Below are 27,952 nucleotides of genomic sequence, written 5' to 3' on the forward strand. Positions count from 1 at the left end.
TGAAAATATACTTATACAGTACAGGCCAAAAGTTTGGACACACCTTCTCATTCAATGCGTTTTCTTTATTTTCATGACTGTTTACATTGTAGATTCTCACTGAAGGCATCAAAACTATGAATGAACACATGTGGAGTTATGTACTTTTATTCTAGTTTCTTCAAAACAACCACCCTTTGCTCTGATTACTGCTTTGCACACTCTTGGCATTCTCTCCATGAGCTTCAAGAGGTAGTCACCTGAAATGGTTTCCACTTCACAGGTGTGCCTTATCAGGGTTAATTAGTGGAATTTCTTGCTTTATCAATGGGGTTGGGACCATCAGTTGTGTTGTGCAGAAGTCAGGTTAATACACAGCCGACAGCCCTATTGGACAACTGTTAAAATTCATATTATGGCAAGAACCAATCAGCTAACTAAAGAAAAACGAGTGGCCATCATTACTTTAAGAAATGAAGGTCAGTCAGTCCGGAAAATTGCAAAAACTTTAAATGTGTCCCCAAGTGGAGTCGTAAAAACCATCAAGCGCTACAACGAAACTGGCACACATGAGGACCGACCCAGGAAAGGAAGACCAAGAGTCACCTCTGCTTCTGAGGATAAGTTCATCCGAGTCACCAGCCTCAGAAATCGCAAGTTAACAGCAGCTCAGATCAGAGACCAGATGAATGCCACACAGAGTTCTAGCAGCAGACCCATCTCTAGAACAACTGTTAAGAGGAGACTGGGAATCAGGCCTTCATGGTCAAATAGCTGCTAGGAAACCACTGCTAAGGAGAGGCAACAAGCAGAAGAGATTTGTTTGGGCCAAGAAACACAAGGAATGGACATTAGACCAGTGGAAATCTGTGCTTTGGTCTGATGAGTCCAAATTTGAGATCTTTGGTTCCAACCGCCGTGTCTTTGTGAGGCGAGAAAAGGTGAGCGGATGGATTCCACATGCCTGGTTCCCACTGTGAAGCATGGAGGAGGAGGTGTGATGGTGTGGGGGTGTTTTGCTGGTGACACTGTTGGGATTTATTCAAAATTGAAGGCACACTGAACCAGCATGGCTACCACAGCATCCTGCAGCGACATGCCATCCCATCCGGTTTGCGTTTAGTTGGATGATCATTTATTTTTCAACAGGACAATGACCCCAAACACACCTCCAGGCTGTGTAAGGGCTATTTGACCAAGAAGGAGAGTGATGGAGTGCTGCGGCAGATGACCTGGCCTCCACAGTCACCGGACCTGAACCCAATGGAGATGGTTTGGGGTGAGCTGGACCGCAGAGTGAAGGCAAAGGGGCCAACAAGTGCTTAACACCTCTGGGAACTCCTCCAAGACTGTTGGAAAACCATTTCAGGTGACTACCTCTTGAAGCTCATGGAGAGAATGCCAAGAGTGTGCAAAGCAGTAATCAGAGCAAAGGGTGGCTATTTTGAAGAAACTAGAATATAAAACATGTTTTCAGTTATTTCACCTTTTTTTGTTAAGTACATAACTCCACATGTGTTCATTCATAGTTTTGATGCCTTCAGTGAGAATCTACAATGTAAATAGTCATGAAAATAAAGAAAACGCATTGAATGAGAAGGTGTGTCCAAACTTTTGGCCTGTACTGTACTTACTACTCATAATAACATTTTGAACATGCGCAGAATTGGCAACATTTGGAAAACAAACTTAAGAACATTTTGAAAATGTGCATTAAGGAGATTCTTAAACTATTACAGTACAGTTAGAACATTTTGACAATATGCATCAATAATATGCATCAATAACAACATTTAGGGAAGAAACTGTAAGGTAGGCACCAGCGCCACTGCGAGCTAGACTTGTAGTTTACCATGACTGACCATCACTTTGCCGCTGTTCCTCTCAGTATTATTCCAGTATTGCCACTGTCAAACAAAAACAAACAAATAATCATAATAATAAATAAACTATACAATCAGGAATGTACAATATACACTCCAAGTTAATGCTTATAAAGCTCATAATACCAGTTCTCTTGTGGCTTAATTTGACAATGCCAAACTGTCAAAACAACACATGGACAGAGAGTGAGATTAAACTAATTAACTCACTGATCTATTTGAAGTTCCATTCAAAGTCAAGGAGTTTCTTCAGTAGCATGGAGACGTGTGTATTGACTGCAGAAGACTTCTTCTGGACGATCACACCTTTCTTCTTGGAGACAACCTTGCCCCTTTTGGCCTTTGTCCCTCTCTCTGGATTTATACCAATGAAGCGCCTGAAATCAAAATAGTCTAAGATCAGAGTGAGGTTGCAACGACATACTGTTTTGTGTACATTCAATTAAATTCAATCCATTGTTTTTTGTCTTTGTGTGTGTGTGTGTATGTGTTGTGGCTTCAAATGTACTAATACCATTATATGCTAAAAAATACAAACACATTAATTTAGATGTATACCGTATATTTCCAAATAGTCGCCCGGTAGGGTTGGGTCGGTTCTCGGTAATACCAATTTGGTCTGGTACTCCGTCTTGGACCGGGTTTTATTTTTTGAGACCGACCGGACCGCATACTCGGGCAGAACATACACAGAGCGGACGCTGCGGAGGTCCACCTGGTAAAAGTGGATGTCCGCAAGCCCTGTGCGCGCAAAGCACGACCGCGCGGACATCGCTCCGTGCACCAGTGTCACACAAAAGACTGTTCGGCATGTATTTTTCACATCGCGGGGATTTTTACACGTAGTCCGCTCAGCCGAGTCTGTGAGCACTTGTGTCTGCCTCTTCACCAAGCACACAGCAAGCAGGAGAGAGAGGGGGGTGGGGCGGGGACTAAGCTAGGAGGTGCGAGTGCGCATGTGCCTCTACTGTAGCCTGGAGTTTGTTTAATAGTGACGGGGAGTCGATAATGGTGGACAATTTAGTCTCGACGAAATCAAGGAATGTGCCACTATGGCAACACTTTGGCTTTGAGCCAGACGAAGGAGGCAACCCTTGTTTGTACTGATTGAGTAAGCTGCAAAATTTATTTGTAAGGAATAAAAGAAACAACTTGTTAATGTCACTCTGTTGTCCTAAGGTCGTTTTTTATTTTAAATGAGTCAACTGCGCCCCCAAGTGGTGAAAATCCGGTATTACCGACTTGATGCGTTTTTTTTTTACAAAAACTGGACCTTTTTTTTTTTTTTTTTCTCATACCAACCCAACCCTATCGCCTGGTGGCTAATAGCTGCCAGGCACCTAATAGGGGTTTGACCCCATTTTGCGTATTAAATGCTGGCCCGATTAAACGCCCAGGCGATTATTTCCTCATTCATTGCCTCATGGCTGTCCCTCCTTGAGGGACTGTTTGTGCTTTTACGCACGGGTCGGTGGTGAAGTGGTGCACATGACTCGTGTGACGGACGGTCGGACAGACAGACAGACAGCCAGCCATGTATCTAAAACAGGTAATACATCTGGCTACATCTTTCCCACATCAAATATCTGTGATTGACTTGACCCGCGTGCATAAAAGTGCACACAATTCCATGTCCTCTGCTGATGCTGTGATTTGATGGCCTGGTACTCAATGTAGCCCACTCTTATAAGACCCAATAATAGTAATAATGATAATAATTATAATAATAATAATAATAATAAGTTACTGTGAACCTATATGCCATGCCTTTAAATAAAATTACCAGAAGAGTTTGCTGAAAAACAGGTAATGTCAGCCTGAATTACTCACGTGCGTCCCCAGTGAATATCGCTGACACGCATGGGGTATACAGCGAATGAGGTAGGCTTCTGAAGTACCTACAGTCAAACCGCAAAATAGATTTGGCATTCAAAATTTAAAGGGTAACCATTTTACACATTAAAGTGTGTTAACAGGTCTTTGGGAGTTCTACTGCAAATGTCTAAAAAGTAGTGTGAAGCCTTCTGTGGCTCCAGAGGAAACTGAACCTAATCTGATAAATTGCATACAGTGATGCCACTCAGTGGTCAGGTTGCATTGTGGATAATGTAGGCACCAGGTTTTGAAAAGGAAGAAGAATGTGTGGAATAAAAAAAGATAATATTTCTGTTTCTGCTGTATTGATTTGATCATTTACTTTTAAAAAGTTCCAACAGTGTTATAGTAGGGCAATGTAGACAAGTGAAATACTTTTTAAAACCTTGCACCTTCATCACCCATAATGCAATTTAACAACTGTGTGACAATATGGAGGCAATTTATCAGTTTACATGCAGCTTCCTATGGAGCCACAAAAGACTTTATACTACTGTTTTCACATATGCAGTAGTACTCCCCAAAACTAGTACACACAATTAAGTGTCTGGACACTTAAGACTGGTGGAGTCACTCTTTAAAACACAGGGTTTGAAAGAAATAATAAAACTTACATCTGCAAGAAGGATCAGCCCAGTTGGGTCCTCTCCAAGTGTGCCATTAGATTTTTAACTTCGGCTCTTTCTGCTCCACCTACACCCTCCTGTCTGTAAATCTCTTCTAGTCTCTGGTGGTGCTGATCCAAAGTCTCATCAGTTTTTTCTGGGGGGAGCTGTGGCTGAAATCTTGTACATCCATATGTGTCAGTTGGACCCCTCTTTTGTGTAGAGGATCAGTGGCGTAAGAAGCTTACGCCACGGTTCACATTCTCAATGCGGTTTTTCACTTGAATCAACAGTGATGTATAACCTCCACCCAGAAGTGACCCATCTGGTGTCATATCAGCAAAACTGTTTGGGTACTGCCTGATGATATTTCGAACCACAGTTAGGCACTATGTGCGAGTGGGGTTAGCTTCATACCTTCTCATTTCATCCACGAGCACTCATACCATCTGGCGTCGCTCCACTGGTTTAGGTCTCTTGCCATCTGCAATTGCAGAACGTATTTCCTGTGGCATTTGTTCCCAAGGGACCTGGAATGTTTCTGGCCATGTTTTCAGTATCTGAGATGTGGAAGGTCTGTTGCTTGGCTCACTGTTTCTCATCTGGCTTGAACATGATGCAATGGCCGATAGCTGTGATGAGCTAGAATGAGGCGGAGTGCATAATCATCATGGTAATGAAGACTCAGACACCGACAAATCACTACTCAGTGGTGACGAAGTTGGAATGCCTTGAAAATCCAATGTAACTGTCTCAGTTTCTAAAAAATAGACAAAAAACAAACAAAGAAAAAAAAGAATTAGGGCACATAACTATTAAGCTATATCAGAGTCACTGCAGACATGTGGCCAAAAGTCTACTTAACTTCTTCTTATGTTAGGTATATTTGAGAAGTTTAAAGGTGCATTATATAGCTTTAGAAAAAAAAAAATCCACAACTGAATAAACAAGACAATAAGTTCTCCAGAACACTGTTTGAAGCTAGAAAGTTGGCAGGGTCAGCCGAATATAAACCATATAAAACAGTGGGAAATTGAGTTGTCCACTGTCAGTTTGTTTGTTCAGTTTATTCAGTCAATAAAATGAATTCAATTTGTTTTTTTAATTTGTTTATGCATGAAAATTAATCATTAAAGATTTTTCTCTTCTCATTAAAATTTCTTGCCCAAAACGACATAGTGCACCTTTAACCTATAAATAGATAATGCATCAGTGAATCATTTGGGGAAATGCTTGTTTCTAGACCACTAAAGATCACCTCAGTGCTGGAGACAGAGAGTGAGAAGAAGCACTGAAGCATTCTGAGTGACAGTTCAGTGTAAAAGAAATTGCCCAATACAAAGCGTTGATTTGATTTGAATATAATAAAATATGAGGTGAAAGCCATTTTAAAATGTTTATGAAAATGAACTACATAAACCCAGTATGGTTTCTGTTATGTTCTGTTTTTAAGTACTAGTGCATCCCCACTTGAATGCCACACTAAATTAGCCATACATTACCTAATTTGAATGCATCCAGGAGTTTTCGGTGCTGGATAACACGTAACAGATCAGCCATGTCTTCCTGTTGGACATATTTTAAGTCTTCTTTTGACTCCAAGCCAGAGCTCTGAGGTTTCAATATTATTTGCCACTGTCTCTTCTAGAGCTTAGATTCTCTGCCCGAGCCCGAGCCCGAGCCCGGCCCGACCCGGTCCGCGGGCCCAAGCCGGGTCGGGCCGGGAGCCCCCCTCCCTCTGATGGGCCCAGGCCGGCCGGTCAGATGTGACTTTTTTTTTTTTAAAAAGCTATGATTTGATAATGTTATAGGCTATGTATTGTAGCGACCCTGCAGTAACTGTTCTGTGAGTTAATGGCATGTTTGGGATTGAATGAGGTATGGGATGCGAGTGTGACAGGGATGAGGAGGGCTGTGTGAGTGCGCGTGCTGGTGTGTGTATGAACGAGCTGGAGGAGAGAGCAGGAGTGCACAGATGGAGTTACAGCTAAGTTGTTGTTTGTTGGTTGTTTTGGCGTGGTTACGGCCAACAGTAACCTGTACTGTTCAGTAATAAACGATGGTTTAATTGCTGAATAACTGCGTCATCCTTTCCACACGTCCAGTGTTACAACATTGTGCACGCACAGCCCTTCACCACCTGGATCCTAAAATAAACACCTGTTTTATTACATAATCATGCTTCCGTGTTGTGCCATTCATTAAGATCCTATATTTCTGTCATTCAAATAACAAGAATTGTGGTTTAATACTCTTAATTATAACAGCCAACTTACTGTCGGGTTTAAATCGGGCTTGGGCCCATAATTAAGTTTATTTACTTTATTAATCCCCCTGAGGAGAAATTCAATGTTTTCACTCTTGCTTGTCAATTACACACAGGTCTGAAAGACACACACATGCACAAACAGGACCTATACATGCACAAAGTGGAGAGATGTCAGAGTGAGGGGGCTACCCTTTGGTCAGGCGTCCCAAGCGGTTGGGGGGTTCGGTGCCTTGCTCAAGGGCACCTCGGCAGTGCCCAGGAGGTGAACTGGCACCTCTCCCAGTTAATTACAGTTAATTGGACGGGCCAGGCCAGTCCCGGACATAACGTGCATGGGCTTGGGCCGGGTCGGGCTGGATTTTTTGGGCCAGATCTAAGCTCTAGTCTCTTCAGACAGATTTGCAAGGTCTTGCAGATGATCTCTTTGATTTCTTCACTCAAGTTTGCCATCATTCTGGAATAGAGGGAAGGAATGGTGAAGAATTATCAGTGGTGTGCCATGGACAGTGTACTCAGGCAAGGGACAGTAATCTAGCAGATTCTCCTGATCAATACAACAGTAGCTTCTCTGCATCAGTGTGAGGCTGTAAACACCCATGTCAGGAATACGCAGGGCATGATACTTTTCAACAATAAAATATACTGCTGAATCCTTATGAACGAGAACCACTTTGATTTTTCCAGTAACAAGTCTGTCATCATCAATATCAATAAATATCATCACAATGAGCATGTTCTCATTGTGTGCCCCTCTCCACTGAAACAGCTGGAGGGAAGAAGGTACCAGCACTCAGAAAGGCCTGCAGAGGCTGATGTCTCTCTGCAAGAGTAGAACATGGATTCTTAAAGTTGCGCAATTTCCTCAAACACTGCTTAAAATATGTGTGTTTGCACTCGAATCTTAAAGTCCATACGCGAATGAGTGGCCCAAACTGGATAATGAGCTCAGGATAATGACTGACATAATGATGTTTGGGCTTCAGTGGGTTGTCAGGAAAGGTTTGCATTCGGCAATGCAAATATTCACCGATCAGAACTCTTAGGTAGGCTATCTGGCCATTTGAAATGGCAGGTGCACAAATGAGGTCCACAACTTCTCTAAGTTGCAAAACCAACTGCCATACTTCGTTGTCACCTGGATTTTTTACTTTGTCTCCAATCAAAACAGGCAACATTCTTAGTAAACACCAATTCTGTACAGCATGTCCCCCAAATTTTCCACCCTCTGGATTAACCGCACATGGTTTGTCATTAGCATCCCTACCAAGATACTTGAAATGATTTATTCGCCAATTCAACCCAAGATAGTTAAACATTTCATCCACCTTAACAAGATGGTTAATGTACAGTGCCAGATCAGAGGATACAATACCTTCAAAAAGATTGTGGCCAAGACATGGAGGCAACCCTGGCTGACATACATGGAAGTATTTGAGCGTATTAAACACAGAGTCAAATTTAACACCTCCACTAGATGTAGACTGTCCTTCACTGCTCTGAACATGATCACTGTATGACTGCACTGTACGTTTTGTGCCCTGGATGAGAGGATCTGCATGGAATGCTTCTCTGCTGATATCACAATATCTGCAGAAGTGTGAACTCCTGCTGAAGTTCTCCACAAAGCCTCCTATGTTATATGAGCCCAGGTTGTCACCTGCTATGGCACACAAAGTTCCCTTGTAGACCTTTCCGTCAGACAGGGTAACACCATTGAGCTCAAGATCTTTAAGGTCATTGACAAGGGTGCCCATAATCAAGTCTTGACCAAAATACTTAAAATCATGTCCTTTACAGAGAAGAACGAGTTGCGTTTGATCGGTGGATCTGTTGTGTGGCATTAAATCTGCAAGAGTTAGATACACTGCAAGTATCTTATGTTTTTTCTTTCCAGATCCCAGTGGGTTTACCACTTCAAATGCATCCTGATACAGGATCAAGCTCAGTGATGAGCTCTCAGTCTGGTAGAGCACATTCTCAGCCATATTTTTGCCATCCCACACATCCTTAAGAATATCCTTAGGACCAATACTGGAGTGTACTTGCTTATATTGTTCCTGCACTGATTGGCAATGAAATAGAGAATTAATTGTCTGTTTAATAGGAACATACTGGACAAAACACTCCTTGCCTGCCTCATTCTGACCTAGACAGATCTGAACTGGCTCAACATAGTTGAAGCTGTTCTTGAAAACAGTTTTTCTTTTCTGATTAGTTTTCAGTGGCTGAGTGTTGCAGGTCCTAAAGAGATCCTCAGTTTTCATGACTTCACTCACATTGTTTGTGTCAGTTTCTGAAATCCCAAGTGTAATCAACTTCTCTTTTAGTTTGAAAAGCAAATGTAACTGGCTTATGTCATGTATTTCCTGAAAATCTTCAATAATTGTCTGGATGACAGAGGATGGAAGCAAACACTTTGCTTGCAATTTCAAATAAAATAGGGCTAAATTTTTAAAGAACTGTGATTCATCAGCAATTTCTGGGTAAATCTCTTGTTCATCACCTGCATCACTGGGAGGATCGATCTGCATATCAGACTGATCTTGTTCACTCTCATGGGAAACACCAGGATTCACAACAGACTCAACCAAATTTTCCTCAGCCCCATTTTTATCTTTCCGACTCATGAGTGATATAAATATTGATAAAACAGTGAAGCTCTTGCTACAGTGTTTATAAGGACAAGCAACTGTTTTCCCCTCTCTAATGTGTGTTTTCAAATGAGAGTAAAAAGCTGTCAAAGTCTCATACTTTGCACTGCAGAAATCAACATGACATGTTAGTTCAACAACACCAGACAAAGTAGGCCTTACTACACGTTTGTTAGTGTGACACTTAAACATTGAAAAGTTTTGGAAAACTTGCCTGATGGTAAGTTCCTTTTCATCAACAAACATGCATTAATTACGTTCGGTTATATTAACGTTACCAAGATTAATCAACAAAAAACACCTAAAAGTAATATTGCTTTGGCTATTCAAATCTAAACTTCACTGATAAATGAGACAAACTCATGTGCATCGGTTTGATATCAAACATTCTTGGCAATATAAATAAGATACCTACTGGCAAAGAAAATAAGATTTTAATTACCGTTTAATTTGTAGATGCAAGACCCGATGGATGCTGATGAAGAACACTCGATGATGTGTAGCACATGTCCTCAAAATTGTGCATCCTCTTCTGGAAAATCTCCTATCCAAACGATGGTTCCTGAAGTCCTTTCAGGGGTCGATTGCAAATTATTTCTGTATTTTTTAAAGAAAATTTACCGAAAAACAAAAAGAAGTAGCCTCATTTCTAGAATTAAAAGGCCAAAGTTGTATCAAATGTCTGACCTTGCTCCAAATTCCCCAGGCAACACCCAGTTTCCAAAAAAATACTGTCATGTCCTGTAATTTAAAACATCAGCATACTGTTTAGGGCATCTGTCCTATTGCTCTAAGCTAAGCAGCCCACAATGCATTGCTAACTACAGTACTAAACTGTTTAACATGACAACAGTATTTTAGTGTTGAAAATTGGCTGTAAATTAACAGCAATTGTTTACAGTGTGGTGTTGGCACAGCGGGCTCCTCTGTCGGCGCCTCTCCCTCCGTCTCTCGCCGGAATTCCACTGGATGCGGGTCCGTTGCGGAACGGCTGCGCTAATTATCTGCTGCGTGCACAGACGCAACCAACATGCATCTGGTGGAATTTGGGGGTCTGCATCCCTCTCTGGCCCGGCTTGTGCGCAAGCCATTTCTGCCCAAACGGGATTTGCCGTGATATACGACGTTATTAATAGTATTAATGAATTATTAATGATATTCGAATTATCAAATTTAGGTTCGAACTTATAAAAAATATATATATATATATATTCGAATATATTTCGAACTTTCGATTTTTTTTTGACAGCCCTAAAACACATCACAACAGTACAACAAGGCAAAAACCACATTTGGCTCAAAATTAATAAAGAGATAGGCATTTGGGAGCTAGATTTATATTTGTGTGCAATATACAACCCTCCATCAGAGTCACCATACCATGAAAAAGTTCTACAACTCTCTCTACACAGAGATATGTCATTTTCAAGCCCAAGGCAGAATACTTCTGTGTTAATGCACGGACAGGTTCAGAACCTGACCATATAGACCACACAGGAGATAAATATATATTCAGACAGTCACTTTTGACCCCCTTACCCACAGTCATGAGAAACAACCCTGACAAGACAATAAACAAACATTTTAAAGAGTTAGTGCATCTGTGCAGAGCCACAGGCCTGCATATTTTAAATGGAAGGATCAGAGGGGACAGTTTGGGGCGCTTCACCCACTGCTCAGCTCTTGGGAGTGCTGAACAATTCCTAAAAAAATTCCTAAAAAAATTGAATTGAATTCAAATGAAATAAAAGATGCAATCAACACATTCAACAATTCCAATTACCAAAATAACTCGGAAGGTGTTAATAAAGCAACAAAAGATATTAACCATATCTTCCAAGGGAACTGCCTATTGGTCCGACAGCCCATTGGTCCGACAGCCCATTGGTCCGACATCCCATTGTTCCAACCATATTAAACCCATTGTTCCGAAGTCCAGTTGTTCCGAAGAGCCGGTCGCAGCGCACCATCAAGGCAGAAATACGCCCGCTGGGAGCCGTTCAGCACCGCGGAGTGCTCCCCGCACAACCCTGAGCCCAGAGTTAATAACAGGAGGTTATGGTGTTTCACTCTCTTCTCTCTATGGCACTTGTATCTCAACCAGTAGCCTACTTTAGTTGCATTTGCTGATCCTCTATGGTACACAAATACAGCATAGCCTAGTATAATTACATATCAGAACAATGGGACGTCGGACTAATGGGATGTCAGATCAATGGGCTGTCGGACCAATGACGTGGACCCATCTTCCAAAAAGCTGCATTAATGCAAAGCTTGGGAAAACAAAGAAACCCCACCGTCGAAATGGTAAACAAAACCCCCCGGGAAAAAAGTGGTTTGACAGTGAATGTAAAGAAATCAGAAAACACTTGAGACAATTATCAAACCAGAAACACAGACACCAACATGACCCAACACTACAACATGAATACTTTGAAACTCTAAAACAGTACAAACAGACCACCAGGAAAAAGAAATTGCACTACACCAACGAAACACTTCAGGAGATTGAAAATGCAGTAGGTCAAGGTCAGTTCTGGGACATGTTGAACAGTTTGGAAACTGTAAAGCCACAACAATTAGCAATACAAGATGGAGACATCTGGAAAAACTATTTTAATGACCTCTCTAAAAATATCTCACCTGAAGATCTCAATCTAAATAAAATGGAAATTAAAACAAAGTTAGGCAACCTTGAATCAGCTATCAAGAATAACCAAAATCCATTAGATTACCCAATTACACAAAACAGACAAACTGAAAACTCTTAAATAAAAAAAAAGCTTGTGGCATGGATTGCATCAAAAATGAAATGTTGAAGAACAGTACCCCTGAATTGCAAACTCCAGTTGTTAAACTGTTCAACATGGTTTTGACCACTGGCTGCTTTCCTGATGTCTGGAACCAGGGGCTGATCACCCCAATCTATAAAAATGGAAATAAATTAGACCCTAATAACTACAGAGGGATCTGTGTGAGCAGCAACCTTGGGAAAATATTTTATAGTATCCTGAATTCCAGGATACTAGCCTTTATTCATGACAAAGACATACTTAGTAAATGTCAATTGGCCAAATTACCGAACATCTGATCATATATATACCTTACACACCTTAATTAATAAACATGTCCACCAAAAAAAGGGAGGGAAAATATTTGCTTGTTTCATCGATTTCAAAAAGCTTTTGATTCCATTTGGCATGAAGGACTTTTCTACAAAATCCTTCAAAGTGGACTAGGTGGTAAAACATATGATGTCATTAAATGCATGTACAAACACAACAAATGTGCTGTGAAAATTCACAATCAAAGAACAGAATATTTTACTCAAGGATGCGGCGTAAAACAAGGATGCTATTTAAGTCCCACATTATTCAACCTGTATATAAATGAACTTGTAGACCAGTTGAACTGCTCAACAGCTCCAGGTTTCGCACTCTTTGACACAGAGATTAGATATTTGCTCTATGCAGATGACCTGATTCTGTTGTCCCCAACCAGTGATGGTCTTCAACATAACCTGACCATCCTGGAACAATACTGCCATAACTGGGCCTTGGATGTAAATTTTAAGAAAACCCAAGTTATGATCTTTCAAAAAAGATGTTTTGATGTTTTGAAAACAAATACCATTTTACTTTAAACAATACGATAATTGAACACACAAAAAATTATACTTACCTTGGTCTGACGCATCAGGAAGTTTCAACATGGCAGTAAATGCACTCAAAGAAAAAGCTTGCAGGGCAATGTATGCATTAAAAAACAAATTATTCAACATTGACATTCCAGTTAGAATATGGTCAAAAATATTTGATTATGTAATTTTGCCAATAGCCTTGTATGGAAGTGAGGTCTGGGGTCTACTCAGTGGATTGGAGTATGGCTCATGGGATAAACACCCAATAGAGGCCGTCCACACTGAATTCTGTCAAAGAATTCTAAATGTGCAGAAGGAAAACCCCAAATAATGCCTGCCGAGCAGAACTGGGACGCTTCCCATTACTGCTTAATATTCAGAAACAGGCAATAACATTTTGGACACATCTAAATACAAGTCAAAAAGACACACTTCCATTCAAAACACTAAAAACCCAAGAACTGAACCCTGAAAACAGCCCCCTCACTCAGCTGATGGTGAAGCTAACTAACCAGACTCCCATCAGCACAGCTCCAAAACAACATAACAAAATAAAACTAATTATGAATCAATCAAAAGATCTACATTTACAACACTGGAAAAATGAAACAAAAACTCAAAATAGACTAAATTGTTATTTGACTCTGAACAGAGAATAAAAATTGGCCGCATATCTCCACTCTGTCAGAGATACGAAGTAGAGATGGATCCTGACCAAATACAGGGTCAGTGACCACCAACTAGCTGTAGAGACAGGAAGACACAGGCAGACATGGCTGCCCAGAGACGAGTGTGTATGTGGTCACTGCTCCACAGCAGAGATAGAGACAGAGATGCACATCCTCCTCTACTGCGACAAGTTTTCTTCAATAAGAAACTTGCACTTTGGGGAAATAGTTAAGAAAATAACAGACTTTCATATGTTAACACCAGAGGAGAAACTGTCAGTTCTGCTGGGTGAAGGGACAGCAGCTCCTCTGGCAGCTAAATATGTATCTGCCTGCCACAACCTGAGGGACTCACTCACTATAACATCCTAAAATGCATGGATTTATATCGAATTGTATAAATTATTTTGTTTTGTATTGAATTGTAATATTGTAAGTTTGTATGTAAATATTCTGTAAAATGCTTTGGCAACAACATATTTCTGTTCATGCCAATAAAGCTGTTTGAATTGAATTGAATTGAATTGAATTGAATTGAGAGAGAGAGAGAGAGAGAGAGAGAGAGAGAGAGAGAGAGAGAGAGTGAGAGAAGAGGCGAGCGGGCGCTTGTAACCAGTGCGAGGTAAAAGCAGCCGTGGAAGAACACAATGGTCACTTTCCTATCCCTCACAGGCTGGTAAACTAACTGGGTCAGCCTACCATCCACTGGTCCTTGTTACAGATAGGAATGCAGCGTATTGTGAGCGCGCAGCCGGCACAACAAATGGCAGGTTATCCACCGAATTGCACTCAATGATCAGATTATCAAAGAAAGGGGCACGGCAGTGGGGCAGCATGGTGGTGTGGTGGTTAGCACTGTTGCCTCACAGCAAGAGGGTTCCCGGTTTGATCCCGGGTGTGGGGGCCCTTCAGTTTGCATGTTCTCCCCGTGTCAGTGTGGGTTCTCTCCAGGTACTCCAGCTTCCTCCCACAGTCCAAAGACATGCAGATTGGGGATTAGGTTAATTGATAGCTCTAAATTATCCGTAGGTGTGAATGTGAGCGTGAATGGTTGTCTGTCTCTATGTGTCAGCCCTGTGATAGTCTGGCGACCTGTCCAGGGTGTACCCTGCCTCTCGCCCAATGTCAGCTGGGATAGGCTCCAGCTCCCCCGACAGTCCTCAAAGTTTACAATCACAGTTAAAAGTCACACTTAAATCACACACTAAATATAAAGTCTCTGCCCAGACTGTAGCTCTCTTACTTGAGTCGTACGGTGTGACGATATGTGTCCCATCTGTTGCTCTGGGATGAGTGCGTGGGGCCACTGTAGCGTCCTACATCTGGATGAAAGATGCTGGCCTCCTTCCAGCAACTCGTCACTTGGGGATTGCAAGGGGCGTAAGTGTGCAGCGGCAATTAATGTCTCAGTGACGTCAGAGGGGGTTCCGTCTGACTCCACTTGAACCTGGCTGCTGTCGCCCAATAGGGAGCAAGGGTTTGAAATTCAAAAGTGATTTACACTTTTATAGTTACCGGACCAATGGAAGCTTGGTGCGTTTCCTTTGTTCTTAGACTGGCTGGTGTTGTTTAGGCCTGTCTATTGTTTAAAACATGTGGCTGAGGGCCCAACACAATCATGATACAAATCTAACAAGACAAAAGAGAAGAATATAAAAAACACACATAATGGTGACAAAGACAACAGACAAGAGAGAAAAATAATAATAAGGGGAAAAAATACACAGGATGATGACAAGGACATCATTCATCCACATTTATCTTAGTTCAATGTACAATGTAATGTATGGCAGTTGAAACATTGCTGTTTGCCATTGACCGTAACACACAGTGTGCAGGGATAGAGGAGAGAGTACTTCAAATTAAGATCACAAAGTTTTGCGTTTCACAGGGTCAAAGCTCCGGCGCTTCCTTGTCAGATCAGGACTGAAGTCCGGGTAGATGTGGATGCGAGACCTGTTGTATTCCAGCTTCTTTTTCTCCCTTTCAAGGCAAAGTATTTTCACTATATCTTGGAAATACAGAAGTTTGATTATGATAGGCCTGGGACTGGCTCTGCCACTTTGTCAGACAGTCAGAGAGCGGTGGGCCCTCTCAATGATTGGAGGAGCGGTGAAGTTGTTATGTCCCAGAAGCTGTGGAATTAGCCGAGACATGAAGCCGATGATAAACGTACCCTCAGCAGACTCATGAATCCCAAGGAAGCGGAGATTACACTGTCAGCTTCAGTTTTCCAAGTCCATTAGGTAGGAGTTGTCTTTTTCCAGGTGTTGAAGCTCATGTATGTTGTCCTCATTCGCTCCCACGTGCTGCTCTAATAGATGAACTTGCTCTCCCAAAGTAGATAAAGAGATTTGAATGTTATTCAAAGTGCTTTGTATAGGATCCACTTTTGTATCAAGGCGCATGAGCATGTCAGTCTTAATTTGTTGAATGCCGTCCCACAGAGTCTGAAGTGAGATATGGTGGTCATCCATTGTGGCAAGGATGCCAAAAGCAGTCAGATACACCAATATTGTAGTTGCTTAAACTGACTTTACTTGCTCACTTTACAAGTATAGATGCAGATCAATTAAAAAAAATTGTGGATCAAGCTGAAGGAGAATGTGTAAAGCTACCAAAATAGCAGTAATCAAACTGGTGATTGAGATGCGTTCACTCACACTGCGGCCATTTTAGACATGTGATAGGCCTTTATCCATCAAACACTGCAAAAAAGAAAGAACTGAACCAATTGCTAACAACAGGGGTTGCAGTCTTTGTTCCTTGCACCAGCATTGGAACCCCAGCTACTTTGCCATGTATCAGGCAGTGGTGGATCTCCCTCTCAGTGCCTAGTGGTCTGCACAGCCTACACAGACAGTCCAGCCCTCCTCAGCCTGTCACTCTCAGAAGCTAAGCCTGGAGAGGTTGACAGTAGCCAAAGCTCCTATTGTACCCGCCTCCTGAAACAGAGTCCCCAGAAGTGGGAGATGGTCCAGGGCTGGGCTGCCACCATTTGAGTCATTTATGCATAACATTGCAACCTAGGGCAGTGAGAATGAATGACAACTGCTGCTCCCTCATTCTTTTAATAGGGGACAGAAGAGACTAAGTGGTGGAAAGGTTTAAAGTAGCTTTCTTGGCCATGGGGCATGTGCAATCATGTCCACCCCATGTGGTGGATTGTCTTGCAGTACCAGGAAGAACCATAGTGGGATCTTCTTTCAAAGATCCTTGAGAAAGTAGTCTCAGACCAGCTGTGTGATTTTCTCCATGTAATTATTTTTCAGTCAGGATTTAGAGTGCATCATAGCACTGAGACAGCACTAGTTAAAATTACAAATGATCTTCTGATTGCTTCAGACAAAGGACTCGTCTCTGTACTGTTTTTTTTTTTTTTAGATCTTAGTGCGGCGTTTGACACAATTGACCATCAAATTCTGCTGCAGAGTTTGGAACATTTAATTGGCCTAAAAGGTTCTGCACTAAGCTGGTTTAAATCTAATTTTCTTATCATTTTCAGTTTGTTCATGTTCATGATGAATCATCCCTACGTACTAAAGTTTGTTTTGGAGTTCGGCAAGGTTCTGTGCTCGGACCAACCCTATTTACTCTATATATGCTTCCTTTAGGTAACATCATTAGAAATCACTCTGTAAATTTCCATTGTTATGCGGATGATACACAGTTGTATTTATCAATGAAGCCAGAAGAAAGTAATCAATTAACTAAACTTCATAATTGCCTTAAAGACATAAAAACCTGGATGAGCACCAATTTCCTTATGTTAAATTCAGACAAAACTGAAGTTATTGTTCTTGGCCCCAAACAACTCTTTATCTGATGACATAGTTTCTCTAGATGGCATTGCTCTGGCCTCTAGCACTACCGTAAGAAACCTTGGAGTAACATTTGATCAAGATTTGTCTTTTAATTCTCATTTAAAACAAACCTCAAGGACTGCATTTTTCATCTGCGTAATATTGCGAAAATTAGGCCTATCCTGACCCGAAAAGATGCAGAAAAATTGGTCCACGCTTTTGTTACCTCAAGGCTGGATTACTGTAACTCCCTATTATCAGGTAGCTCTAGTAAATCTTTAAAAACTCTCCAGCTAATTCAGAATGCTGCGGCACGTGTACTAACAGGAACTAAGAAACAGAATCATATTTCTCCTGTTTTAGCTTCTCTGCACTGGCTCCCTGTAAAATCCAGAATTGAATTTAAAATCCTACTGTTAACTTATAAAGCTCTAAATGGTCAGGCTCCGTCATTTCTTAAAGAGCTCATAGTCCATATTATCTCACCAGAACACTGCGCTCTGAGAATGCAGGGTTACTCCTGGTACCTAAAGTCTCCAAAAGTAGATCAGGAGCCAGAGCCTTCAGCTATCAGGCTCCTCTCCTGTCGAATCATCTTTCTGTTGCGGTCCGGGAGGCAGACACCGTCTCCACAATTAAGACTAGACTTAAGACTATCCTCTTTGATAATACTTATAGTTAGGGCCAGCTCAGGCTTGCCTTGTACCAGCCCCTAGTTAGGCTGACTTAGGCCTAGTCTGCTGGGGGACCTCCTATAATACACTGGGCACCTTCTCTCCTTCTCTCTCTCTCTCTCTCTCTCATGTCCTGTTACTGCGACTAGCTTACTGCATGTACTGCATGTACTGCATGTCACTAACTTGGCTTCTTCTCCGGAGCCTTTGTGCTCCACTGTCTCGCAGGTTAACTCATATCGCAGCGGTGCCTGGATAGTGTGACGTGTGGAGTTGTGCTGCTGCCGTGGTCCTGCCAGATGCCTCCTGCTGCTGCTGTTATCATTAGTCATACCTCTACTGTTATTATACACATATGATTATTGTCACATATGTATACTATCAGATATTAATATATACGTTCAACATATTGTACTACAATAGCCAGAATTATAATTATAATATTATTACTTTCATTAATGTTGTTGTAGGCTACTGTCATGATCATCTGTCCTGCATCTCTCTCTCTCTGTCTCTGTCTCTGTCTCTGTCTCTCTCCGTCTCTTTTTGTCTCATTGTGTCATACAGATTACTGTTAATTTATTATGTTGATCTGTTCTGTATGACATCTATTGCACGTTTGTCCGTCCTGAAAGAGGGATCCCTCCTCAGTTGCTCTTCCTGAGGTTTCTATCGTTTTTTTCCCCCGTTAAAGGGTTTTTTTTGGGGAGTTTTTCCCTGAGTTTGGCACCCCTGTTCTCCAGTCCTGGAATGCAGAGAGTCTTCAGAGACCATAGATGCTCTGAGGCCCACAACCAGAGGCTCTCTACTATCCTCAAAAGCAGACCGAACTCCACCCTGCCTGTTGAAGTAGGTCAACACATACCTCCCCTCTGTCAGGTGCGTGAAGTGTTGGGGAACCAAAAACGCTGCCTGTAACTCGAGGAGGGAGATATGTTAGGGTACGCACTACCTACCACTCTCCCAAGGCAGGTTGCTCCCAAACCCATCAGGGACACATCCATTAACCCCGTGATGTAGGAGGTCACTTGTCCCAGCAGTGTTTCCTTTATCAGATGTTGTAAAGACCCCAAGCATCACAGGTTGTCCTGTACTGAGGGGGGTACTGTAACCAAGAATCACTTGTGCTTGCCAAGTGTACTGAACACTGATGACATGTTGTCATAATACACAAATAAAGTCTTAGAAGAACTGCCATACTGTGAGGTCTGCACCTATTTGAGTAGGCAAGTCCTGGTTGGCTTCCTATATTTATGCAGATTTCAGTGGTTGAATGCATGCTTGTGATTAGAAGAGTGTATTACCCAGTAGGGGGCCTTTGTAAGATAAAACAGATATCATTTTGTCTAGATTAAAGGTCAACAGCAAAGACCAACCCAGCAAATGGAGAGTTTATCCAGTCCCGTGTGGGAGGCTTTATGTTTATGATCTGCCATGCCTAAAATAAAAAGTTTAATTAAAAATATAGCCGCGAGCGGCAATCTGCAGGTTCTAACCTGTTCCGCCCCAAACCAGCCACCATGACCCTCACCACCCACCGTGACCCTCATCTGCCGTAGTGCAAGACGTTCCCCACTCTGTCCCTGAAAGCTCCAAGCAATACATACTCTTGCCAAGTCACACATTTCTTGAAATCGGGTTTTCAGCTCGCCTACATGCTAATAACATTTGTGGTATACTTTCACATAGAGACTCCATTTGAACATCAAAACATTAATTGAAATTTTACCTATTGATGCGTATTTCAAAGTTTCAACAGGTATTTTAGTGTTTAAGCAATCACAGTTCCATGATCATGATAATTTTGGGAGAAATCTGGAGATAATTATAGCGCTCCCACAAGGCCGATTGGGACCAAATTTTTTGAGCAGTATTTGGATGTCATTTATAGTCCATGTACCACGTTTCATGTCCCTAGGTCCTTCCAGCTGGTCATAAATTAATAAAATGCAAATTATGACAGTTAATGACGAATAGGCCACGACCACTTTCACCTATCAACATGGCACTCAAGATATTAGTTAATAGCCACCCCTAGAGCATGCATACCAAACTTGGTGAAATTCCATCCAATGGTCTTTGAGATACAGATGTTTGGCATTTATAGCGCCCCCTATAGGCTGAGCTCAAAATGCTTTGGTAAGCAGCTTCGAAGTCTCATTATGGACCTACCCACCAAGTTTGGTGATGATAAGTCAAAGGGTGTGGGAGTTATGGCCAATCAATTCTAAGCTCCACCCACAGCGAAGATTCATTGGTCCGTGACGGCCATGTTTTTTTGACCAATCTGGCTCATTTGTAACAGATATGTGTCTTGTCATCCCCCAAAGCTGTGTTCCAACTTTGGTGTTGATGGAGTCAAAATTGTAAAAGTTTATGTCATTTTACTGTTTTTCAAATTATGCAAATTAGCAAAAATTCTGTTAGGGCGGCATTCATGGTGCAAGAGGCTTTATTGTAGAGGACTATCAGGAGGATGTGTGTGTAAAATTTCAAGTCAATAGCACTTATGGTGCGGCGGGCAGAGCCTTTCAAGCTTTACACTCTATGTTATAGCGCCCCCATAAGGCCGATTGGGACCAAATTTTTTGAGCAGTATTTGGATGTCCTTTATAGTCCATGTACCACGTTTCATGTCCCTAGGTCCTTCCAGCTGGTCATAAATTAATAAAACGCAAATTATGACGGTTAATGACGAATAGGCCACGCCCAATTTCACCTGTCAACATGGCAATCAAGATATTAGTTAATAGCCACCACTAGACCATGCATACCAAATTTGGTGAAATTCCATCCAATGGTCTTTGAGATACAGATGTGTGGCATTTATAGCGCCCCCTATAGGCTGAGCTCAAAATGCTTTGGTAGGCAGCTTCCAAGTCTCATTGTGGACCTACCCACCAAGTTTGGTGATGATAGGTCAAAGGGTGTGGAGTTATGGCCAATCAATTCTAAGCTCCCACAGCCAAGATTCATTGGTCCGTGGCGGCCATGTTTTTTGACCAATCTGGCTCATTTGTAATAGAAATGTGTCTTTCATCCCCCAAAGCCGTGTACCAACTTTGGTGTTGATGGAGTCAAAATTGTAAAAGTTTATGTCATTTTACTGTTTTTCAAATTATGCAAATTAGCAAAAATTCTGTAAGTGCGGCATTCATGGTGCAAGAGGCTTTTTTGTAGAGGACTATCAGGAGGATTTGTGTGTAAAATTTCAAGTCAATAGCCCTTGTGGTGCGGCGGGCAGAGCCTTTCAAGCTTTACACTCTATGTTATAGCGCCCCCATGAGGCCGATTGGGACCAAATTTTTTGAGCAGTATTTGGATGTCATTTATAGTCCATGTACCACGTTTAATGTCCCTAGGTCCTTCCAGCTGGTCATAAATTAATAAAACGCAAATTATGACGGTTAATGACGAATAGGCCCCGCCCACTTCCACCTATCAACATAGCACTCAAGATATTAGTTAATAGCCACCCCTAGAGCATGCATACCAAATTTGGTGAAATTCCATCCAATGGTCTTTGAGATACAGATGTGTGGCATTTATAGCGCCCCCTATAGGCTGAGCTCAAAATGCTTTGGTAGGCAGCTTCCAAGTCTCATTGTGGACCTACCCACCAAGTTTGGTGATGATAGGTCAAAGGGTGTGGGAGTTATGGCCAATCAATTCTAAGCTTTGCCCACAGCAAAGATTCATTGGTCCGTGGCGGCCACGTTTTTTGACCAATCTGGCTCATTTGTAATAGAAATGTGTCTTGTCATCCCCCAAAGCCGTGTACCAAATTTGGTGTTGATGGAGTAAAAATTGTAAAAGTTTATGTCATTTTACTGTTTTTCAAATTATGCAAATTAGCAAAAAATCTAGTCAGGCGGAGCTTAATGGTCCCAGAGGCTTTTTTGTAGAGCACATTGAGCTGGACCTGTGTGTCAAATTTCAAGTCAATCAGACTTATGGTGTGAGGGTGTGGCCTCCCAAAAAGTCATTTTAAGCCTTAATTACAGCGCCACCATGTGGCCGACTTCATATTTTAATGAAAGTTGATGCACATCATTTCCAATCATTGGGCCAAGTTTCAGGTTTCTGGCTCATTCCAGCTCACGGGAATTTGAGCTCAAGCGGCAGACAACAAAAAATAATAACAATAATAAATATAGCCGCGAGCGGCAATCTGCAGGTTCTAACCTGTTCCGCCCCAAACCAGCCACCGTGACCCTCACCACCCACCGTGACCCTCATCTGCCGTAGTGCAAGACGTTCCCCACTCTGTCCCTGAAAGCTCCAAGCAATACATACTCTTTCCAAGTCACACATTTCTTGAAATCGGGTTTTCAGCTAGCCTACATGCTAATAACATTTGTGGTATACTTTCACATAGAGACTCCATTTGAACATCAAAACAGAAATTGAAATTTTACCTGTTGATCGTATTTCAAAGTTTCAATAGGTATTTTAATGTTTAAGCAATCACAGTTCCATGATCATGATCATTTTGGGAGAAATCTGGAGATAATTATAGCGCCCCCATAAGGCCGATTGGGACCAAATTTTTTGAGCAGTATTTGGATGTCCTCTATAGTCCATGTACCATGTTTCATGTCCCTAGGTCCTTCCAGCTGGTCATAAATTAATAAAACGCAAATTATGATGGTTCATGACGAATAGACCACGCCCACTTTCACCTATCAACATGGCACTCAAGATAGTAATTAATAGCTACCCCTAGAGCATGCATACCAAATTTGGTGAAATTCCATCCAATGGTCTTTGAGATACAGATGTGTGGCATTTATAGCGTCCCCTATAGGCTGAGCTCAAAATGCTTTGGTAGGCAGCTTCCAAGTTTCATTGTGGACCCACGCACCAAGTTTGGTGATGATAGGTCAAAGGGTGTGGGAGTTATGGCCAATCAATTCTAAGCTCCGCCCACAGCCAAGATTCATTGGTCCGTGGCGGCCATGTTTTTTGACCAATCTGGCTCATTTGTAATAGAAATGTGTCTTGTCATCCCCCAAAGCCGTGTACCAAATTTGGTGTTGATGGAGTAAAAATTGTAAAAGTTTATGTCATGTTACTGTTTTTCAAATTATGCAAATTAGCAAAAAATCTAGTCAGGCGGAGCTTAATGGTCCCAGAGGCTTTTTTGTAGAGCACATTGAGCTGGACCTGTGTGTCAAATTTCAAGTCAATCAGACTTATGGTGTGAGGGGCGTGGCCTCCAAAAAAAGTCATTTTTAAGCCTTAATTACAGCGTCACCATGTGGCCGACTGGGCTCATATTTTAATAAAAGTTGATGCACATCATTTCCAATCATTGGGCCAAGTTTCAGGTTTCTGGCTCATTCCAGCTCACGGGAATTTGAGCTCAAGCGGCAGACAACAAAAAATAATAATAACAATAATAAATATAGCCGCGAGCGGCAATCTGCGGGTTCTAACCTGTTCCGCCCCAAACCAGCCACCGTGACCCTCACCACCCACCGTGACCCTCATCTGCCGTAGCGCAAGACGTTCCCCACTCTGTCCCTGAAAGCTCCAAGCAATACATACTCTTTCCAAGTCACACATTTCTTGAAATCGGGTTTTCAGCTAGCCTACATGCTAATAACATTTGTGGTATACTTTCACATAGAGACTCCATTTGAACATCAAAACAGAAATTGAAATTTTACCTGTTGATGCGTATTTCAAAGTTTCAATAGGTATTTTAGTGTTTAAGCAATCACAGTTCCATGATCATGATCATTTTGGGAGAAATCTGGAGATAATTATAGCGCCCCCATAAGGCCGATTGGGACCAAATTTTTTGAGCAGTATTTGGATGTCCTCTATAGTCCATGTACCACGTTTCATGTCCCTAGGTCCTTCCAGCTGGTCATAAATTAATAAAACGCAAATTATGATGGTTCATGACGAATAGACCACGCCCACTTTCACCTATCAACATGGCACTCAAGATAGTAATTAATAGCTACCCCTAGAGCATGCATACCAAATTTGGTGAAATTCCATCCAATGGTCTTTGAGATACAGATGTGTGGCATTTATAGCGTCCCCTATAGGCTGAGCTCAAAATGCTTTGGTAGGCAGCTTCCAAGTCTCATTGTGGACCCACCCACCAAGTTTGGTGATGATAGGTCAAAGGGTGTGGGAGTTATGGCCAATCAATTCTAAGCTCCGCCCACAGCCAAGATTCATTGGTCCGTGGCGGCCATGTTTTTTGACCAATCTGGCTCATTTGTAATAGAAATGTGTCTTGTCATCCCCCAAAGCCGTGTACCAACTTTGGTGTTGATAGCACAATTATTTCAAAAGCTTATTCATTTTACTGTTTTTCAAATTATGCAAATTAGCAAAAAATCTGTAAGGGCGGCATTCATGGTGCAAGAGGCTTTTTTGTAGAGGACTATCAGGAGGATGTGTGTGTAAAATTTCAAGTCAATAGCACTTGTGGTGCGGCGGACAGAGCCTTTCAAGGTTTACACTCTATGTTATAGCGCCCCCATAAGGCCGATTGGGACCGAATTTTTTGAGCAGTATTTGGATGTCCTTTATAGTCCATGTACCACGTTTCATGTCCCTAGGTCCTTCCAGCTGGTCATAAATTAATAAAATGCAAATTATGACGGTTAATGACGAATAGGCCACGCCCACTTTCACCTATCAACATAGCACTCAAGATATTAGTTAATAGCCACCCCTAGAGCATGCATACCAAATTTGGTGAAATTCCATCCAATGGTCTTTGAGATACAGGTGTGTGGCATTTGTAGCACCCCCTATAGGCTGAGCTCAAAATGCTTTGGTAGGCACCTTCGAAGTCTCATTGTGGACCTACCCACCAAGTTTGGTGATGATAGGTCAAAGGGTGTGGGAGTTATGGCCAATCAATTCTAAGCTCCGCCCACAGCAAAGATTCATTGGTCCGTGGCGGCCATGTTTTTTGACCAATCTGGCTCATTTGTAATAGAAATGTGTCTTGTCATCCCCCAAAGCCGTGTACCAAGTTTGGTGTTGATTGAATTAAAATTGTAAAAGTTTATGTCATGTTACTGTTTTTCAAATTATGCAAATTAGCAAAAAATCTAGTCAGGCGGAGCTTAATGGTCCTTGAGGCTTTTTTGTAGAGCACATTGAGCTGGACCTGTGTGTCAAGTTTCAAGTCATTCGACTTATGGTGGGTGGGGCGTGGCCTCCCAAAAAAGTCATTTTTAAGCCTTAATTACAGCGCCACCATGTGGCCGACTGGGCTCATATTTTAATAAAAGTTGATGCACATCATTTCCAATCATTGGGCCAAGTTTCAGGTTTCTGGCTCATTCCAGCTCACGGGAATTTGAGCTCAAGCGGCAGACAACAAAAAATAATAATAATAATAAACCGGTACAATCTTAGAAGGGTTCTACCCCTTCGGGGTTAGAACCCTAATAATAATAATAATAATAAACCGGTACAATCTTAGAAGGGTTCTACCCCTTCGGGGTTAGAACCCTAATAATAATAAACCGGTACAATCTTAGAAGGGTTCTACCCCTTCGGGGTTAGAACCCTAATTGCAGCGCCACCATGTGGCCGACTGGGCTCATATTTTAATAAAAGTTGATGCACATCATTTCCAATCATTGGGCCAAGTTTCAGGTTTTTTGGCTCATTCCAGCTCACGGGAATTTGAGCTCAAGCGGCAGACAACAAAAAATAATAATAATAATAATAATAATAATAATAATAATAATAATAAACCGGTACAATTTTAGAAGGGTTCTACCCCTTCGGGGTTAGAACCCTAATAAGCCTTCTGATGTCTGGCTTTACCAGGCCACATTGAATGAGTGTTGTATATTGTTGCCAAGCAAGGATTTTATACCCATGAAAAAAGATTTGGAAATAATGATGGATGACAGATGGTTCTTACTGAGCAGACTTACGGTGCCAAACATGAATTTTCTGATCATGCAGAGAATGAGATAGGCCCAGAATATGTGCAGACAGAGAAGAATCACCAGCATCACATTGAAGAAGTAGTAGCCAAAGAAGGCAGGGTAGTGGTGAATGGGGTAGACCCAGGTACAGTGGATCAGCCTGAAACACAACAGAGAAGAAACAATAAGTCAAAATTTCTAATATCCAGGATTCTGACCTGTGTCCTGTGTAACTAGATTATATTATGATACAAATGAAATTCTATAGAACATTTATGTGAGCAGATGGGGCTGGGATGGGTTAGGTGTTGACCCGAAAGGAGGTTCTGGATATAAGACAAATCAAACTCAGACCTATAGTCTTAGTTTTATCATTTTTTAGGCTGAGAGCTCCTTCAGCGAATACGATCACCTCTCATATACACTCTGTTCAGTCCACTTATCTGAAATCAATGCATTTGAAACAGTTTAGACAGGTATTTACTGGGGATAAAACAGTTACTGGTTTCATAATAAACCAAGGTAAATTCCAGTTAGTATTACCATTTCAAATTTTGATTGTGTGAATTCTGATTCAGCACTAACATTTTTAAAGTCCAAATCTTTATTATCTCCTTCTGTACTTTCTTGTAAAAAAGCAACAAGGGATACCTTCCCTGATCCACTAGCTGTAATGTTATTCTACCTCATCAAGGTTTGAGCAAAAACACATATGTAGACCTTTACAATTGTGATTTGTCAGTCATTTTTAATTTTATCCACACAAGTGGCATGTCTACATCTTGAGCACAGTCTTAGGATGCTTGAAGTAAATAATTTTCAGTAATCCAAATTTGAGTTTTTGAATTTGATTGTCTTTTTCAAGCAGCACTTGAATGTGTTATGTCCGCTTATACCTAACAATGACTCATCACTTTCAGACAGAAACACAGGTGACTCTGATTACCTGATCAGACCTCCATCAGTTCCTGCCTGTTTCTCATTGGTACATCACGTTTAAGCTCTTTTCGGTACCTCTATTTTAACTGTGTCAACAGATTCAAACCTCCCGATGTGTCAGTTTTCAAACTACCTTTGACTAACACACACACACACACACACACACACACACACACACACTTCATGTATGAACTTACCAGAATGGAAAGATGATCAGTCGTGTTATCATAAACACCATGGCAAACAGAACAAAAAGACTTTTGCATGTTTTCTCCCACTTGGCGTAGTTGAATAATTTAGCAGACTAAAAGAAAAGCAAATTATATTGTTAATAAACCATAATTCAAAACAAAAAGCAAGTTGAAACTGAATTACTGTCCATTTTCTATCATGTCCATCAAATGATGGACAGATGATTTCTCATCTTGGTCACCTGACTTACACATCTTCCTGTCTATTCATATAGCTCTTTTCCCAGCCACTTGCCAGATTGCCAGACTGCTGTAAAGTTGGACATTTTAACGTGGGGGTTTATGGGGACTGACTGGCTTCTGGAGTCAGCCTCAAGTGGCCGTTAAAAAGGGCAACTGCGATTTTTGACACTTCCATGTTGGCTTGATTTTTCACCCCTGGAGGTTGCCATTTGGCTAGCTCACAACCTGACCTCAACTACGTTGCTCTCCTGATTGCCCTCCTGGCCGCCCTCAAGAGCAACTCTGCCAGTGCCACCAGCCCTTTGGCCATGGTTTAACAAGATTAATTTTATTTTTTCCTCTTTCACCAATCTATCTACGTGTTTAAGATGCCCAAACTTAGTTTATTTGCCATTACATAATATAACTGTAACTACAGTTTTCATGCACATATTGGGTCTCATTAATGAATTGGAGCAGAACAAATTTGTGTGTTATCTGTTCGCAGAAGGAAATTTATGTGTGTTTTGGCATTCATCAGTTTGTTAGTAGCTCCTATTTTTTCATCGGTACTAACAAAATCTACACCTGCTTCTGACTGCTTGTAGTGCTTTTGTAAATAAGGAATGCACCA

General features: G+C 41.6%; 2 protein-coding genes across 2 annotated transcripts in view; both read right to left on the minus strand.

The window, feature by feature from the left end:
• The window catches only part of cers3a (ceramide synthase 3a), a 126,462-nt gene that overhangs the window by 34,526 nt on the left and 63,984 nt on the right, over positions 1-27,952 (minus strand). The window contains 2 exon segments of the mRNA XM_049603287.1: positions 25,973-26,126; positions 27,103-27,209. Of these exon segments, the coding sequence (XP_049459244.1) occupies positions 25,973-26,126; positions 27,103-27,209 (261 nt within the window).
• LOC125905065 (uncharacterized) lies at positions 1,613-9,667 on the minus strand. The gene is made up of 5 exons (XM_049602883.1): positions 5,845-9,667; positions 4,352-5,102; positions 3,693-3,760; positions 2,073-2,239; positions 1,613-1,886 (listed from the first exon to the last, which is right to left on the minus strand). Exon 1 carries the CDS (start codon positions 9,506-9,508, stop codon positions 7,349-7,351), a length of 2,160 nt encoding a protein of 719 aa, XP_049458840.1. The 5' UTR covers positions 9,509-9,667; the 3' UTR covers positions 1,613-1,886; positions 2,073-2,239; positions 3,693-3,760; positions 4,352-5,102; positions 5,845-7,348.

Source organism: Epinephelus fuscoguttatus, linkage group LG2, assembly GCF_011397635.1.
Source record: "Epinephelus fuscoguttatus linkage group LG2, E.fuscoguttatus.final_Chr_v1".
NCBI lineage: Eukaryota > Metazoa > Chordata > Actinopteri > Perciformes > Serranidae > Epinephelus > Epinephelus fuscoguttatus.

Excerpts from the sequence above, each read along its gene's own strand:
- LOC125905065 (XM_049602883.1), bottom strand. The coding sequence starts at position 9,508 with ATGTTTGTTGATGAAAAGGAACTTACCATCAGGCAAGTTTTCCAAAAC.